The sequence below is a fragment of the Miniopterus natalensis genome, chromosome 2, assembly GCF_054644295.1.
Source record: "Miniopterus natalensis isolate mMinNat1 chromosome 2, mMinNat1.hap1, whole genome shotgun sequence".
In the NCBI taxonomy this organism is placed as follows: domain Eukaryota; kingdom Metazoa; phylum Chordata; class Mammalia; order Chiroptera; family Miniopteridae; genus Miniopterus; species Miniopterus natalensis.
The window spans coordinates 158,968,649-158,984,339 of NC_142082.1; the positions used below are offsets into that span (position 1 = coordinate 158,968,649).

At 35.7% G+C, this 15,691-nt stretch overlaps 1 protein-coding gene across 1 annotated transcript in view; it reads right to left on the reverse strand.

The window, feature by feature from the left end:
- Window positions 1–14,262, reverse strand: part of LOC107525346 (solute carrier organic anion transporter family member 1B3-like) — a 38,124-nt gene extending 23,862 nt beyond the window's left edge. Inside the window, exons 1-3 of the mRNA XM_016197489.2 lie at window positions 14,179–14,262; window positions 4,259–4,400; window positions 1,537–1,669 (exon numbers count right to left, since the gene is read on the reverse strand). Coding sequence (XP_016052975.2) covers window positions 1,537–1,669; window positions 4,259–4,400; window positions 14,179–14,262 — 359 coding nt within the window. The remainder of the gene's footprint in view (window positions 1–1,536; window positions 1,670–4,258; window positions 4,401–14,178) is intronic.
- Window positions 14,263–15,691: the final 1,429 nt, after the last annotated feature.

Sequence of the window (15,691 nt, forward strand, 5' to 3'; positions counted from 1 at the left end):
GCATTTTGCATCACAACCCCAATACATACATATGTGCACACGCATACACACCAACAACCAAAATAAAAGTTTTGTGGAATATTTGTTCCTACTCACATTGTATATACTTTGATTCTATTTTATTCTAAGTGATCTTATCCTACTGTTGGCTTTAATAATTAATCTGAATCAATTTTTTGGTCCACTAGTAGTTCAGAAGCTGAAGTTTAGAAAACACTGCTCAAGAAAATTGGGAGTTTTAAGCAGAGATAAAATAATTGAATTTGCATTTTAAATTGAATAATATAGATTATGAGTTAGAATGACATTTAGACTGGCAGCAAAAAGTCCAGGTGAGAAAGGAGGGAACCCTCAAGTAGGTTGGGGACAATGGGGATGAAAGGATGGTACAACTTTGACAGATATGAGGTAGAATAAGCAAGATTTGGCGACCACTGGTCATTTGTGTAGAAATAAAAAAAGAGTCTAGGATGGAACTTAGGGAATACTGACATTATGGTGTCAGCAGCTGAAGGAAAGGGTGGGCACAATGAAGAAACCACAAAGGTAGGACATAAATCAACAGAGGAATGAAAATCAGAAGAAGTTCCAGGAAGACGAAAGTGCTTATGAAGGTCAAATATGGCGGGGGATTAATACGGTAACCAGAGGCATGACTGTTGGCTTTGGCAATGGTTAGGTAATTCATGTCTTTAGCAGAAACTGCTCATTGTCTCTCAATATCCATCCTTCTCTCCTTCCACTGTAATAGAAGGTGGGATATTTAGCTAGTAGCATAGCAACCTGGAATAAAGTCTATTTTTTCCAATGTCTTTATATCTGGATGTGAAATACAATAAAGTTCTGGCCAATGTGGAGTCAGTAGAAGTGTCAAGCTTCTGAAAATATCCTCTAAGCCACAGGCTGTGTGAACTCTGCTTCTTCTTCTTGCCTTTCCCTTTCCTCTGTCCTGTTGGCTGGAACAACGTTGCCACAATTTGGGCCATAACATCAAGGCCATGCAATGCAGAGCAATATGATAAAAAGAAGCAGTAACTTACCATGCTCGGGACAGCTACATTAATTTTTTATGTGAAAAACAAGCTTCTATCTTAGTAAAGCCATCCCTAGTTTAGGTTTCCTCTGTCATTAGTATCTGACTTTAACCTTAACTACACCTTAGGAAGGGCACTCCCAATGGATATGGTAGTGGGGAAACCCATACTTCAATAGGTCGACTGGTGAAGTTTATTGAATATATAAAATCTTGTAGTCAAAGATGTGAAGTATATATGTTATATTAAAAAGTCACAGATATCTTATTAATTTCTCATAAACTGTACACTTTATTCAGTGCTATTCGTATTTCTAATTCAATGAAAGCCAGGGTGTCTAAAGCAATAAGTTAATTATTACATAAAAAATAAACCATTTCTACACATACTTAGTGAGTATTCTTCTCAAAAGGTGGCTGTTTATTTAAAAGGAAAAAATGAAATTCTACCATTAATTTACAAGTAAATAGTAATTAATGGCACACAACTGTTTAAGACTTACTATCCCATGAAGAAATGTGGTAAAGCGGTCAAAATACTTCCAATACCCATAACGAAGGAACCAATTCCAATTATTTTTGGTCTGTGTAGTTTGGATCCAAAGTAACTCACAAATACAATCAGAAACAAGTTTCCTAGAAAGAGAGCAAAAATCATATTTATATGATTCACTATAGCAAAAATCGAGCCTAATTTTGTGCTCAGTAGAATGGAAGGCCCCAGAATGAATATAAATAGAGCACAGGACATGGTATCACCCCTCAAAGACCGTGCAATTTAATTGAGAAGATGAAACTCATAATAAACAACTCACTGTAAAATTTTATGGTCTCGGTAATAAGTAGAACAGGTTTCAGATACAAAAGAAAACTTCTGAATTATTTGGCAATGTTAATAAAGCAAAATTTTATTGAAGAATTTGGAGTTAACTGGATTGCTCTGGAGTGGAGAAAAACCTTTCTGACCTGAGGGAAAGTTATTCATTCATGCACTAGTCATTCACTCCAGCATTTTTTAATTCCAACTAAGTTCCTGCCATGGTGTTAGTATCCAGAAATATTAAAAAAGCAGGAACCATGGTCTCTGTCTGTCCTCAAGATGCTTACATACCAGTGATGAAAACATACAAATAGACATAGGTGCTGTTAGACCACAGAAAAGGGGAGCTTAAAGTAATTAAGGGGTTCAGAAAAGTTTTCTGGAGGAGGGGTCACTTGAGATTGAATGTGGAGTATAAATTATTTACATTAAAAAGGGGAAGAAGAGCATTCCAAGTGGAGGGAGCCACAACCAATTCAGATCCACCTGGAGCTATATGTGTGATACCAAACAGACAACAACCAAGGATTACTGAACATTTGATGGAAAAAAATTGCAGGAAATAAAAGCACCAAAATGAACTGGCAGGTAAAGTAACCTGTGAAGAAACAGTAAAATAAGGAAACTAAAAAGGGGAGAAACTTTGAGAAAATCTAGTTCATATTTTTAGAAGTACATGGGCATCCATAAAAGAAGAATGAGCAGGCTAAAAATAATAAGAGAATAGTAAAGTATTATACATTAAAATATTATAAAAATGTACATGTTGGGACCTGATATGCTAAGATGAGAGATTGCATCAAAGGATATTGTTGGAACATGAAGATAAAAAAGTAGAATTTTAGAAAGAAAAAAATAGCCAGAAAATTTAACATTCATCATATATATGTTTCAGAAGAAAATGGAGGGGGAGAAGTAAATTTAAAATTATAAAACAAATTCCCTGAACTAGAAGTCTCAAACCTTCAGATGAAAATTTCTCCTACCATAAATAATGTAAAAATGAGAGTCTTGGATATATGTTGGTAAAATCTCTGAAATTCAAAGATGAAGAGTAGGTATCTGTCAGTGCCTGACAACGATACTGGTAGTGATTTATTATACAACATTAGGTGTTAAAACCAGTAGATAAATGTTTTAAAATAATCTGAGGAAAAAAGATTTTGAACTTTTAATTACATACTCAAACAAATTATCACTTGAATAAGATGCTAAAATAAATACATTTTCCAACAAGCAAGGGCTCAGAAAATGTCATGTGTTCAATTGTTTCTGGAAAAAATAACTACATAAAAATAATTTCAGAAAAACTAAACATGAGATTCAAAGTCAAAAGAGTCAAGAACCAGTGGTAAGCAAAGAAACCAGTAAAATTAATAACCACATCCAAATAATAGCTGTTAAATAGCTACAAGGTTTAACAAAAATATTAAGAATCAATTTCTCAATAAAAAGAGACATACAATAAATTAGAATTTAAAGCTAATAACAGGCTAATACTAAAATTCTAGATGTCTCGATAAACCAGGGAGGTGAAAAAGTGAAGGATATTTAGGGTGTAATATCCTCTGGATCATGAAAAGTCAGAACTCTTAACAAAAAGATAGATGGGCCCTCCTTTATGCAATTATTTTTAAATACTCAATATCTAAATGTATTTTAAACTTAAAAGGTAAACAAAAAATTATAGAAAATATTTGTAATCTATACAACAAAGATAATTTTTATTCCTTTTAAAATTTATTAAACAGTGGGGGGAAAAAGGAAAAATGGGCAGAGGTAATGAGCTCCAATTTATAAAAGAAAGGAAAATAATGTTCAATAATTATATAAAACTTCATTATTATGAGAGAAATCTGAATCAAAATAAAGAAACAAAGCAACATGCAACATATTCAAGGTCCGAAAAAGACTTTTAACACCAAATTTTATACCCAGCCGAACAGTAGAAACTTAACAGAGGTTGCTCTAAAGCTATTCCTCCCTCCTCAAATCATCAGAATCATAATTCTCTCTCCAAACTTAAGTTTTGTTTTTTTTTCGCATTAGGGAATCTTGAGAAAGGAAAGGTAAAGCCCTGTAAAGTATTTGTAAGTAATGAGATTGTGTAGATCAGGGTTTTTCAACCTCTGCACTATTGACATTCTGTGATGGATAATTATTTGTTGTTGGGGCTGCCCTGTGTCCTGCAGGATGTTTAGCACCATCTCTGACATTTACTGCTAGATGTCATTAGCAAACCCACTCCCCTCAGTTATGAAAAACAAAAATGTCTTCAAATATTGCCAAACTGGCCCTGGGGGCAAATTTATCCTTGGTTGAGAACCACTGGTGAAGAGCAGATATGAATAGTTTTTACCACTGCAAATCTGGTTACTAAATAATAAAAAAGAAATAAAAATTACCAATTTCAAAGCTTCCATCAATTAAGCCAGCAATAGAAGACGTTACGTCAAATCTCCTTTCTATTTGGGTGATGGAACTTTTCATAATGGCTCCACTCAGTGTCCTAGAAATAAAGGTGAATGAGAGGGCTGCCAAGAACATCTAAGAAAAAGCAGAAGGAAAGGGAAAAATGCTTACTCATAGAACTACATGTTTATATGTTCACAGAATTAACATAGCTTTTCTTCCTTACTTAAAAACATTATTTTATTATAAAAAACATACCTACCTTTCCTCTGTACCAAATGGACTTCTTAGTCTTTTTAACGTCAGCATCTCTATACTGATAAAGCATCATTTTCTAACGTGATTACAATATCAAGTATTTAGAGCAGTACAGACAATATTTTTAAATTAACGTCATTAGCTGACTTATAAGAAGCTAGTCCATGGTCTGAGATGGTCATGATGATAAGCTATTATTTCCAAGTGAAGGGCATAGGCTAACGTCGAGGGTAAGGGCTAGGGGTTCGCAAACATAGCACTTCCCGGAACCCAGGTGAAAAATAGAAAATTTTCATTTATTAAACATCACTATTGTTGGAGAAATGCAAATTAAGATGAAGAAAACAAATATATTTAATGTTCTGAAAAAATTTTTTTTGTTTTCAGTTCCATTTTAACAAAATTTATTGATTCATCCTTCTTACAGTCCGCATTCATACTCATGAGTAAACTCCTTTTGCTTGCAGTTGAAAATCTGATCTTGTTCTTGACTACACACATTTCTATCCCCCACTCAATTCATATGTGAAACCCTCATCCCCAAGTGATGATATTTGGAGATGGGTCTTTGGGGGGTAGTTAGGTCCTGAAGGTGGAACCCTCATGATAAGATTAGTGTCCTTATAACAGTTTGCTTCTCTCTCTTTGCCATGTGAAGACCCAGAAAAAAGATAATGATCTGAAAACCAGAAAGTGGGTTCTCACTCGAACCCAGCCATGTTGATACCCTGACCTTAGACTTCCAATCTCCAGAATGGTGAGAAACTAATTTAAGCTGTTTGAGCCACTGAGTCTACAGCACTCTGTTATATCCAGCCGCGGATATAACAAGCCCTTCTCATTACCAACTGCACTGCCAGTGGCACCATCCTGTCTAGCCTGGATTGTTGTGTTAGCCTCCTAATAGATCTTTCTGCATCTGTTCTTATCCCCCTACAGTCTCTTCTCAATACAGTAGCTAGAAAAATTCTTCCTAACTGAAAATTAGATCATGCTAGCACTCACTTTCCTCCCATCTCAGAGTAATATCTAGTCTTTCCCATGGCCTACAGGACCCTAAATGATCTAGCCTCCCCCACTGAATATCCATTCCCCACAAATACTCCTTTTTACCTTTCTAACCTTACCTTCTGTTACTCTAGTCCTCGCTATTCCTCTCCAGCGTCATCAGACTTCTTGCTGGACCTTGAGAATTCCAAGTTTATTATATTGCCTCGGGTTCTTTGTTCTTACTTGCTTTTTGCAGGGAAAGCTTGTGCCCATAGTCATATTTCTATCACTCACTCACATCTCTGAGGTTTTTGCTCAAAGTAACTTCACAATGAGGCGTTCCTTGACCAACCTATTTAAAATTATAGCACTTCCCCTCACATTATATTTTATTTCTTTATTGTATATTGCCCTTACTTGAATATAAGCTTCATCAGGGCAGAGGTTTTGTTCACTGTTACACCCCCAGTGCTTGGAATGATGCCTGCTACAAAGATGTTCAAAAAATACTTGTCAAACTTTTGTCTGACCAGAATCTATTGTGTGTCTTACATGAGGCCATGCTGGGAAAAAAGAGAGAAAGGCCAAATCCAGACCTTCCATGGCTGTCAAGACATGTGTACTTTCCTCTGTATATAGGGAACTTTCAATGGAGTTGAAAGAACTTGAGAAAATCTGTAAAATGATACAACTTACTAGAAATAATTAAGAATTCTTATATAAGATATAGAATTGTCTAAGAATGAAACACAAAATGTAGAAAGGTATCCAAGCCAGCTTTACTAAGCTGGTAAAAGGAAGAACAAGACACATAGGAGAAAGTTATTAAATTTGCCTAAAGGAGTCAGACAAAAATTATAAAGATTTTCAAGGGGAGTCAGTTCTGACAATTGTAGAATCACATACTGGCTTACAGCATAGAATAGAAATGAAAAAAATTTCAGGTTCTAATCACTTCAAGAATCATGTTATTGGTACCAGAAATGGAAAAAAATCCAAACACATATGTATGGGAGTGATGTTAGCAAAATGGCAGGATCAAAAGCCCTCACACTCCTTCCCTCATGGAGACATGGATTTAACAACAACAAACCAAACAAATGACACTGTGAGAAATCCAGAAAGCAGTTAAAATATCCCTGCATTACAGGCAGTGTGAAGCCAACCATATGGCAGCTGAGTAAGAAAATCTGTGACACTCAACTCTCCAGCCACCGCATTTCCCCCACCAAGCATGGCTGGTGCAATTGGGACAAAATGAAAGGAAAACTCCCGTGTTTTCCCTGGAGAGAGAAAAAATTAGCACTTATGTCCAACGTTCTGACTTTTAAGAGGACTGCTTGAGGAACTAATCTGTATCCAAGTACGGGCTGGAGTGAGTTGCCAGGTTGAGAGTCTCGGAACAAAGATGATAAAGCATGTACCAGAATCTGCAGTACCACAGATAGACACTAGATGGAGTGCCAGTGTTGTTACTGACTCCAACACTAGCCAGGCCGCAGTGTCTGAGACAGACACCAGGGGAATAGCAAACCTCCTCAAAATAATCCAGAGGGCACACACCAGGAAAGAGCTTTTGAGGCTTCCAGAACTGCTTAGCTGAGTAGTGAAAACCATCCCTATACAAAACCAGATGACAAAGTCTGAGAGAGTTGGCTGGTTACTCAAATGGCAAAATTCCAACAAAAATAAAAGACCTGTAGAGCAAAGGAAATCATAACACATTTAAAGAAACAAGTTAAATCTTTAGAAATTTCCTTAAAGCCACAAGGATATATGAATTTTCATAAAAAGAATTCAAGTTTACCATCAGAAAGATGTTTAAGGAATTCAAAGACAGCACATATAGACACTTAAATTAAAAAAAAAATTATGCAGAAACAAAATGAGAATGTTAACCAAGAAATAGAAACTATGAAGAAGAACAAAAGAGAAATTATGAAACTGAAGAATGCATTACTTGAATTGAAACCATCGCTGTGAAGAGTGAACTTGACCAGACAGAAAAGTAAATCAATAAACTCAAAGACTAAGCCAGAGGAGCAAAGGAAAATAAATAAATAAAAATGGAGAGCCTAAAAGACTTATGGAATGCCATCAAGCAGAACAACATATGCATTATGAGAGTACCAGAAGAAGAAAGAGAGAAGGGGGCAGAAAAATGATTTGAAGATATAATGGCCAAAATGTTCCCCAAATCTGAGAGGAGAAAAATACCTACAAATTTAGTAAGTGTAAACATCTCCATCTAGGATAAATCTACTGAGACCTACACCAAGACACAACATGATAAAACTGTCAAGAGTCACAGGCAACGACAAAATATTGGTTGCCATAACAGAAAACTGAGTCATCCTAAGGAATTATCCTATTAGAACATCATCAGTTTTCTCAGCAAAAGCTTGGAGGCTAGAGGGAGTCGGATGAAATATTCAAAGTACTGGAAAAAAAAAAGAAGACTGTTAACAGCCTGGCCGGGTGTGGGTCAGTGGTTGAGTATCGACCTAGGATCCAGGAGATCGTGGTTCGATTTCTGGTCAGGGCACATGCCTGGGTTGCGGGCATGATCTCCAGTCGGGGGCATGCAAGAGGCAGCTGATCAATGACGACTCTCTCATCATTGATGTTTCTGTCTCCCTCTCTCCCTCTCCCTTCCTCTCTCTGAAATCAATAAAAACAAAGACTGTTAACAAAGAATATTATATTCAGTAAAACTGCCCTTAAAAAAAGAGAAAGAAATCAAAAACTTCCCAGATAAGGAAAGCTGAGAGAATTCACCACCACTAGATCTGCCCTACAAGAAACATTGATGGGAGTCCTACAAGTTAAAGTGAATGGATGATAGATAGAAAAAAAATAAATAAAACTAAACCGAATTATAAAATTCCCCAGTAAAGGAAATATGTGAAGAATCCACATAAATGGGATCAGTGCCCTTATAAAAGAGGCCCAGCCTTGACCAGTTTGCTCAGTTGGTTGGAGTGTCATCCCAACACCAAAATGTTGTGGGTTTATTCCTGGTCAGGGCACATACTTAGGTTGCGGGTTTGATCCCTGGTTGGGACACGTGTGGGAGGCAACAGATCGATGTTTCTCTCTCTCTCTCTCTCTCCCCCCCTTATTCTCTCTAAAATTAATCAAAACGTATCCTTGGGTGAGGAGGTGAAGATTAAAAGAGAGAGAGAGAGACCCGAAACTCTCATGCCTTTTCCCAACATATAAAGACACAATGAGAAGACAGCAATCTATGAATCAAGAAGTGGATCATCACCAGAAACCTAATCTGCCAGCACCTTGATCATGTATTTTTCAGCCTCCAGAACTATGAGACATAAATATTTGTTGTTTAAGCCACCCAGTCCATAGAATTTTTGTTATAGCTGCCTGAACAGGTGGGAATAGATATTCCATGCAAACAAGAACCTAAAGAGAACAAGGGTAGCAATAGTTACATGAAACAAAATAGACTTTAAGACAAAAACTATCACAAGAGAAAAAGAAGAACATTAAATAATGATAAAGGGTCAGTTCCTTAGGAAGTTATAACAATTATAAATATACATGTACCTAACATTAGAAGACCCAAATACATGAAGCAAACATTGACAGAACTAAAGGTAGAAATGGAAACACAATAAGAGTAAGAGATTCATACCCTACTTTCAATATGAACAACCAGACAGAAAATCATAAAGAAACATTGGACTTGAACAGCACCATAAGCCATTGGACCTAATTGGACTTAGGTATACACAGAACACTCCACCAAACAGGAGCAGAATATATATTTTTCAAGTGTAAATGAAACATTCTCCATGATAACCATGTATTAGGCCACAAAAGTCTTAACAAATTTAATAAGATTGAAATCATATAGTATATCTTTTCTAACCACAGTGGAATGAAACTAGAAATCAATAGCAGGAGGATATCAGGAAAGTAGACAAATATGTGGAAATTAACAACATACTCTTAAACAACCTATGGACCAAAGAAGAAACCATGAGGGAGTTTAGAAAATATTAGAAAATAAATGAAACTGAAAATATAACAATACTAAACCATCTAGGATATAGTAAAAGCAGGACTAAGAAGAAAGTTGATAGTGCTAAATGACTGTATTAAAAACAGAGATCTCAACAACCTAACCTTACACCTCAAGGACCTAGAAAAAGAACAAATTAAACCCAAAGTTATCAGAAGGAAGGAAAAAAATAAAGATTAGAGTAGAGATAAATGAAACAGAGGGTAGAAAACAATCAATGAAAGTAAGAATTAGATTTTTGAAGAGATCATCAAAATCAACAAACCCTGAGATAGATTAAGTAAGAAAAAGAGAAAATTTGTAGCTAACATTACTAACGAAAGAGGAAATATTACAAATGATGTCACAGAAATAAAATAAATTATGAGACTACTATGAACAATTACATCCTAACAAACTGACTGATCTTAAGAAATGAATAAGTTACTAAAAATATATAACTTACCAAGATTGAATCATGAAGAAATAAAAATCTAAACAGATCTAAATCTAGTGAGGAGATTGAAGCAGTAATAAAAAAAAACTTCCATCAAAGAAGGCCCATGACCAGATGGCTTTACTGGAGATTCTATCAAACACTTAAAGGAAAATTAATGCTAATACTTCTCAAACTCTTCCAAAGAATTGAAGAGGAGGGAACACTTCCAAATTCATTCCATCAGCCACCTTACCCTGATATCAAAGCCAGACAAAGACACCACAAGAAAAAAAAACCTACAGATCAATATCCGTGATGAATATTGAAGCAAAAATCCTCAACTAAATACTACAACCAGAACCCAACGACACATTAAGAGGATCATACACTTTGACCAAGTGGAATTTATACCTGGAATGCACATATGGTTCAACATATAAAAATCAGTTAGTGTAATACATCATCACATTAACAAAATGAAAGACAAAACCGTATGATCATATGAACAGATACAGAAAAGCAATTGACAGAATTCAATACCCTTTCATGATAAAAACACTCAACAAATTAGAAATACAAGAAAGTACCTCAACATAATAACGGCCATATATGAAAAGCCCATAGTTAATATCATACTCAGTGGTGAAACACTGAAAAGGCAGGTATGCCAGCTCCTTCCTCTTCTGTTCAACAGAGTTAGTACTGGAAGTTCTGACTAGAGTAATTTAGGCAAGAAAAATAAATAAAATGTGGATAGTTCATAAATGAAGAAGTAAAATTGTCTCTGTTTTCAGATGACATAATCTTATATATAGAAAACTCTAAAGACACCACAAACAAGAACCAAAAAATGAATGCAGTAAAGATGTAGAATGCAAAATCCACACTCAAAAAAGTTGCTTTTCTATACAAATCAGTTGCATTTCTACACACTAACAATAAATTATCTGAAAAGAAATTAGGAAAATTAGGAAAATAATCATTTACATGGCAAAAATTAAGAAGTCTAATGATGCCAAGTGCTGGAGAGAACATGTACCCTGATTCTCTCTTATAAATCCCTTGTCACCATGTAAATTAGTGCGACCATTTAAATAGCAATTTGGCATTATCTTGTAAATTGAATATATAACATTGAATATTTATATATTCTGTGTTCTAGCAATTTCAGTCAAAGGTAATGGCAAGAAAAACTCTAGGTATACCAGGAGATATGTATAAGAATATTCATGCAAACATTGTTTACAATATAAAATCCCTGAAAACAATCTAAATCCCCATAGAAAAATAAACTAATATATTCACATAATAACATTATATATAACATTAAAAATGCACAAATCACTTCTATATGACTAAATAACTTTATAAGCAAATATATATACTTTCACAGAGGTTTGGGAGATTAGGGCCATTATTCAGCCTACCTATGAATATATTAGGTAACATGGCAAAGGGACCTGACCTTAAGGAGGTTATCCTGAATTATCCTTGTTGACTGAATGTAATCTCAAGGGTTCTTTACTTATGTAAGAGGGAGGCAGAAGGGTCAGTGTTAATCTGATGAGAAATACTTGACTGACCAATAGCTTTGAATACAGGAGAGAGCTGAGTCAAGAGCTTCGGGCAGCCTTGAGAAGTTGGAAGAGACAAGGAAGTAGATTGTCTCTCAGAGGTTCCAGAAAGGAACACAGTCCTGCCTACTCCTTGACTTTAGTCCAGTGAGACCCACTTCAGACTACTCAACTTCAGAACTGTAAGATTATAACAGAATGATAATAAAATTGTGGTTTAAGCCATTAAGGGCATATGTGTGTGTGTGTGTGTGTGTGTCAGTGGTGATTAATGCTATAAAAATCAATGTGGTTGAAGAGTCATGAGTAGGAAATGCTGTTTTATATGGAGTGGTCAGGCGGGAGGCAATGTTTAAACAGAGATTTGAATGAGATGAAGGAGCAAGATATCTGGAAGTAGAACATTTCAGAAGAGGAAACAGCAAGTGCAAACTTCTCTGAGTCAGAACCATGCTCAGCACTTTTGAGAAATAGCAAAAAGGCTAATATGGCTCGAGGAAAGTGAGCCAGAGGAAAACTGTGGAATATAGAAACTTGGTTAATAGGGGATGACTAATCTGGTTATTTCTGTAGGGGGAGTGGGAATGAAAGCAGAAAGAGAAAACTTTTTTGCCCTATAATTTATGTTTTTTGATGATGATGCATTATTTTTGTTTTGTTAAAGAATTTTCATTACAACATAGAGGTACAAGAAATCTAAAATGCAGAAATGACAAGTATAAAGATGAAGGACCTACTGGCAGGGTCTCTATAATTTAGTTGGTTGGGTTCAAAGGGAAAGGGGGTAAGAAAGAATCAAACAATGCTGGAGTTATTTAAAAGTGTCAATTATGTATCTATTTGCACCTAAATACATTTCAACCAGTGACAACATATGTGTGCCCGTGAGAAATAATTGACTGACCAGTAGCGCAGAATGAGGAAGATCACTGAATAGTCCACTTATAAATCTCTGCTCACCAAAATCTCTTGAGGGTACTAATATGATGAATTTGGGGACCTTGAGGGTTCATCTGTCCTCTCTTACCTAAGTTTTTTCATCTGTAACAGGGAGATAATAGCATCTGGCTGACATAATTTGGGTAAGAAATTATGGTAGAAATCCAAGAAGTAAGTAGAAGTAAATAAATAGAAGTAAAACACTAGAATAGCATCTGGCATATAGTATATGTTCCATAAATTTTAGCTATTATTGCTACTATTGCTTCTCAGATCTTCATTATTGGCCTGCAATTAAAAAACTTTACACACAGTCAATTTGCTAACTTTTCTCCAAATATGCTACAAGGGACCACTCTGTTTATTTGCTTCAGTCAATTTGTTGTCCCCTTGCTATGTATGTGCAAATAAAATCGTTGTAACCCTCAATATTTAAAAGCAGAAATAATCCAACAGAGCATATGATCTCTAGACAATAGAATGTAACACGATTGCATTAACCAATGCCTTTTCCTTGTGACTGTCATTCTGTTTAAATATTGTTCAAATATTTCATCAGAACAAACTTTAACAGTAATATCTAAAAATAAACAGAATTCATGTTCTCTGGACAAAGTTAAAAGGGGCCTTATATAACATTACTGCAATTGAGGGTGATCTCCTGTGGTCTTTTTTTTTTAAACTGAATTTGTTGGGTTGACATTGGTCCACAAAACCATACAGGTTTCAAGTGTACACTCAACAAAACGTCTGCACACTGCATCGAGTGTCCATCGCCCCAGGCACAGTCTCTTTCCATCCCCATTCTCCCCCGTCCCTTTGCCCACCCCTTCAGCTAGATAAAACAACAAATTTGACTGGGGGAAATTAACTATGAGTAAAAAGGCAGACTTGATTTTTTATTTCCTTAAGGCTTGCCTAAGGGGATTTAAAGGCTTTGACTTTGGTTCAAAGGTTTCAATTTACTATCTAGATGACTTGAGGCAAATTTTCAATGTCCCTGAGTCTTGGTGACTTCAACACCGTATTCAAACAGTACTCCTTCCTGCCTATGAAAATCCCTGATATAGTCTATATCATTTAATGTCTCACAGTTTGGTGACAAAAGCACAAGAAAGGATTATTACTTTTACTAACTTGCATATGGAAAATCAAATGGCTTTCCTAAGTCAGCAGCTAGGTCTCTGGGCCAGGTCTTTTGACTGTTCTTGCAGATCTCTTTTCCATCAGACAATATTTAAGTTATTAAAATAAAAAATGCTGCTCTCTAAAAAAATTTAAATAGGTCAAGACTACAGTGATTCACAAGACTGATTAATCTTCTCTGTTTATAGGTCAATTCTAAGACTATTTTTACATATTACCCATTATACAACAACTTTTATTTTAATCACATTTATAAATATCTTTTGGTCCATCAAGAACCAAAGAAAAGATATTAAATTATTTCTAAATATTTAACATTTATAAACTCTTAGCCATCAGAAATATCACCAAAAGTATATTTTTCAGGTTTCACTTGGATTCAAATCAAGATATGGATCACTCTGTTAATATTTCAATGTATGCTTCAGTTGAAAACTCTAATTCGAAATATAACATTTTTCCCTAAAAACTGGTTGCCTTTTCTTTAAAAAACAAAGTCTACCCTTCACTTATTTTAGTTTGAAAACATGAAACTCATTCCACCTTGAATCCATCGCAGCATCTGCTTTTTCTTTTCCTCGATGGTTCTGCCTCTGCTGTCTTATTCAGATCTTGATCTGGGTCCATCATGGAACTACAGATACTATGTGACTGTTTTCAATTGTCACAGATGTTCTGTTCAAAATGATGACCTATTCAGGGAGAAAAAGTGTAACTTATTTCACTTTAGCAAAATGCAATTCAGAAATCAGAAAAGCCACACGGTCAACATCAATCAATCTATAAATCCACTAACACACCTCTACCTGCGCAGTTACTGAGTGGAGTGGAGGGGGGAGAAAATCAATAGTTTGGTGGTCCTGAAGTCATAAACGGCCTTTTGATAAATTTCCTGTCATTTTTTTTTTTCATGAATACCTCTTCCTATATCTTCTCTCAGGATTTAAATGTTTGAAAATAATGTTTTACCACTTAATTCTAGCATTGCAAATGTCTATGAATGATTTGCAAAGTTTAGCTTTAGGTTTCCGTGTTGATTTTTGGCCACTGGACAAATATTCTTGAAGACTATTCTCTCACCACTTTCAGTGCTCTGTATGTTTACTCTGAACCTGTGAGGTTCTTCCCCATCTCTTGGTTGCAGTTCTGCCCCAAGTTTCCCCTCTTAGATATTTTCCCAGTTACTCCCATTGAAATAACCTCTCCCACATTGCCGCTCTCTGGAGAATATACCTTGTAAACAGTCATTTCTCTTCCTGTATTTCCACAACTTTCCCAGAAAGACTACTACTCCATACTTCTAGATATTGGGGAAAAATATCCAGAAAAAAAGTTGGGAATTCAGGCACCTTTACCCTCATTTCTTAGAACAATTATGTTGTCATAAGTAGCTACAAAGCAACTAGAAAGTGGGACAATCAATATAGGCTTGACTCTAAATACCACACTTTCCATTCCAATGTGGCACTTTGAGCCCGATTCGGAGACATTTAACATAGTTTTCTGTAGGCATATTTTTTTCCTCAGATTTCCAAACAAATGGTGTACAAATTTAACATTTATAAGATAGGAGCAGAGGCATTCAGATGTAGCATTGCAACTCTTTCCTCCCTGAGCAGAATAGCCCAGTTCTGCCTACTTTGCTTGGGGTGGTTAGAGGGCAGAATCTCTCCAGCCTCTGCTTATCTGTGTAAAGATTTTACTGTCTGAGAAATCATAGAAAATCTGTGCAAGCAAGTGGCCCAGCCTCTACCGTGTTCTATCTGTAGAACCGAGGAAGAAAAATGGGAAACAGCATTAACTAACTTCTTAGCCCTTTATGAGGGGACCTGCCCCATCTTCCACCTTATTTTGACAATAACAATTGTCTTATTAGGGTATCCACCTTCCTGAATGGGAGAGGGGCACTAACACTTATTGAGTCTAGTTTGTATCAGGAACTGGGCTGAGAAGATTTTCTTCCTTTTTCTGTTTTGTTTTGTTAATCCTCACCTGAGGATAGTTTTTTCTATCAATTTTTTAGAGAGTGGAGAGTGAGGGAGAGAGAGAGAGAGAG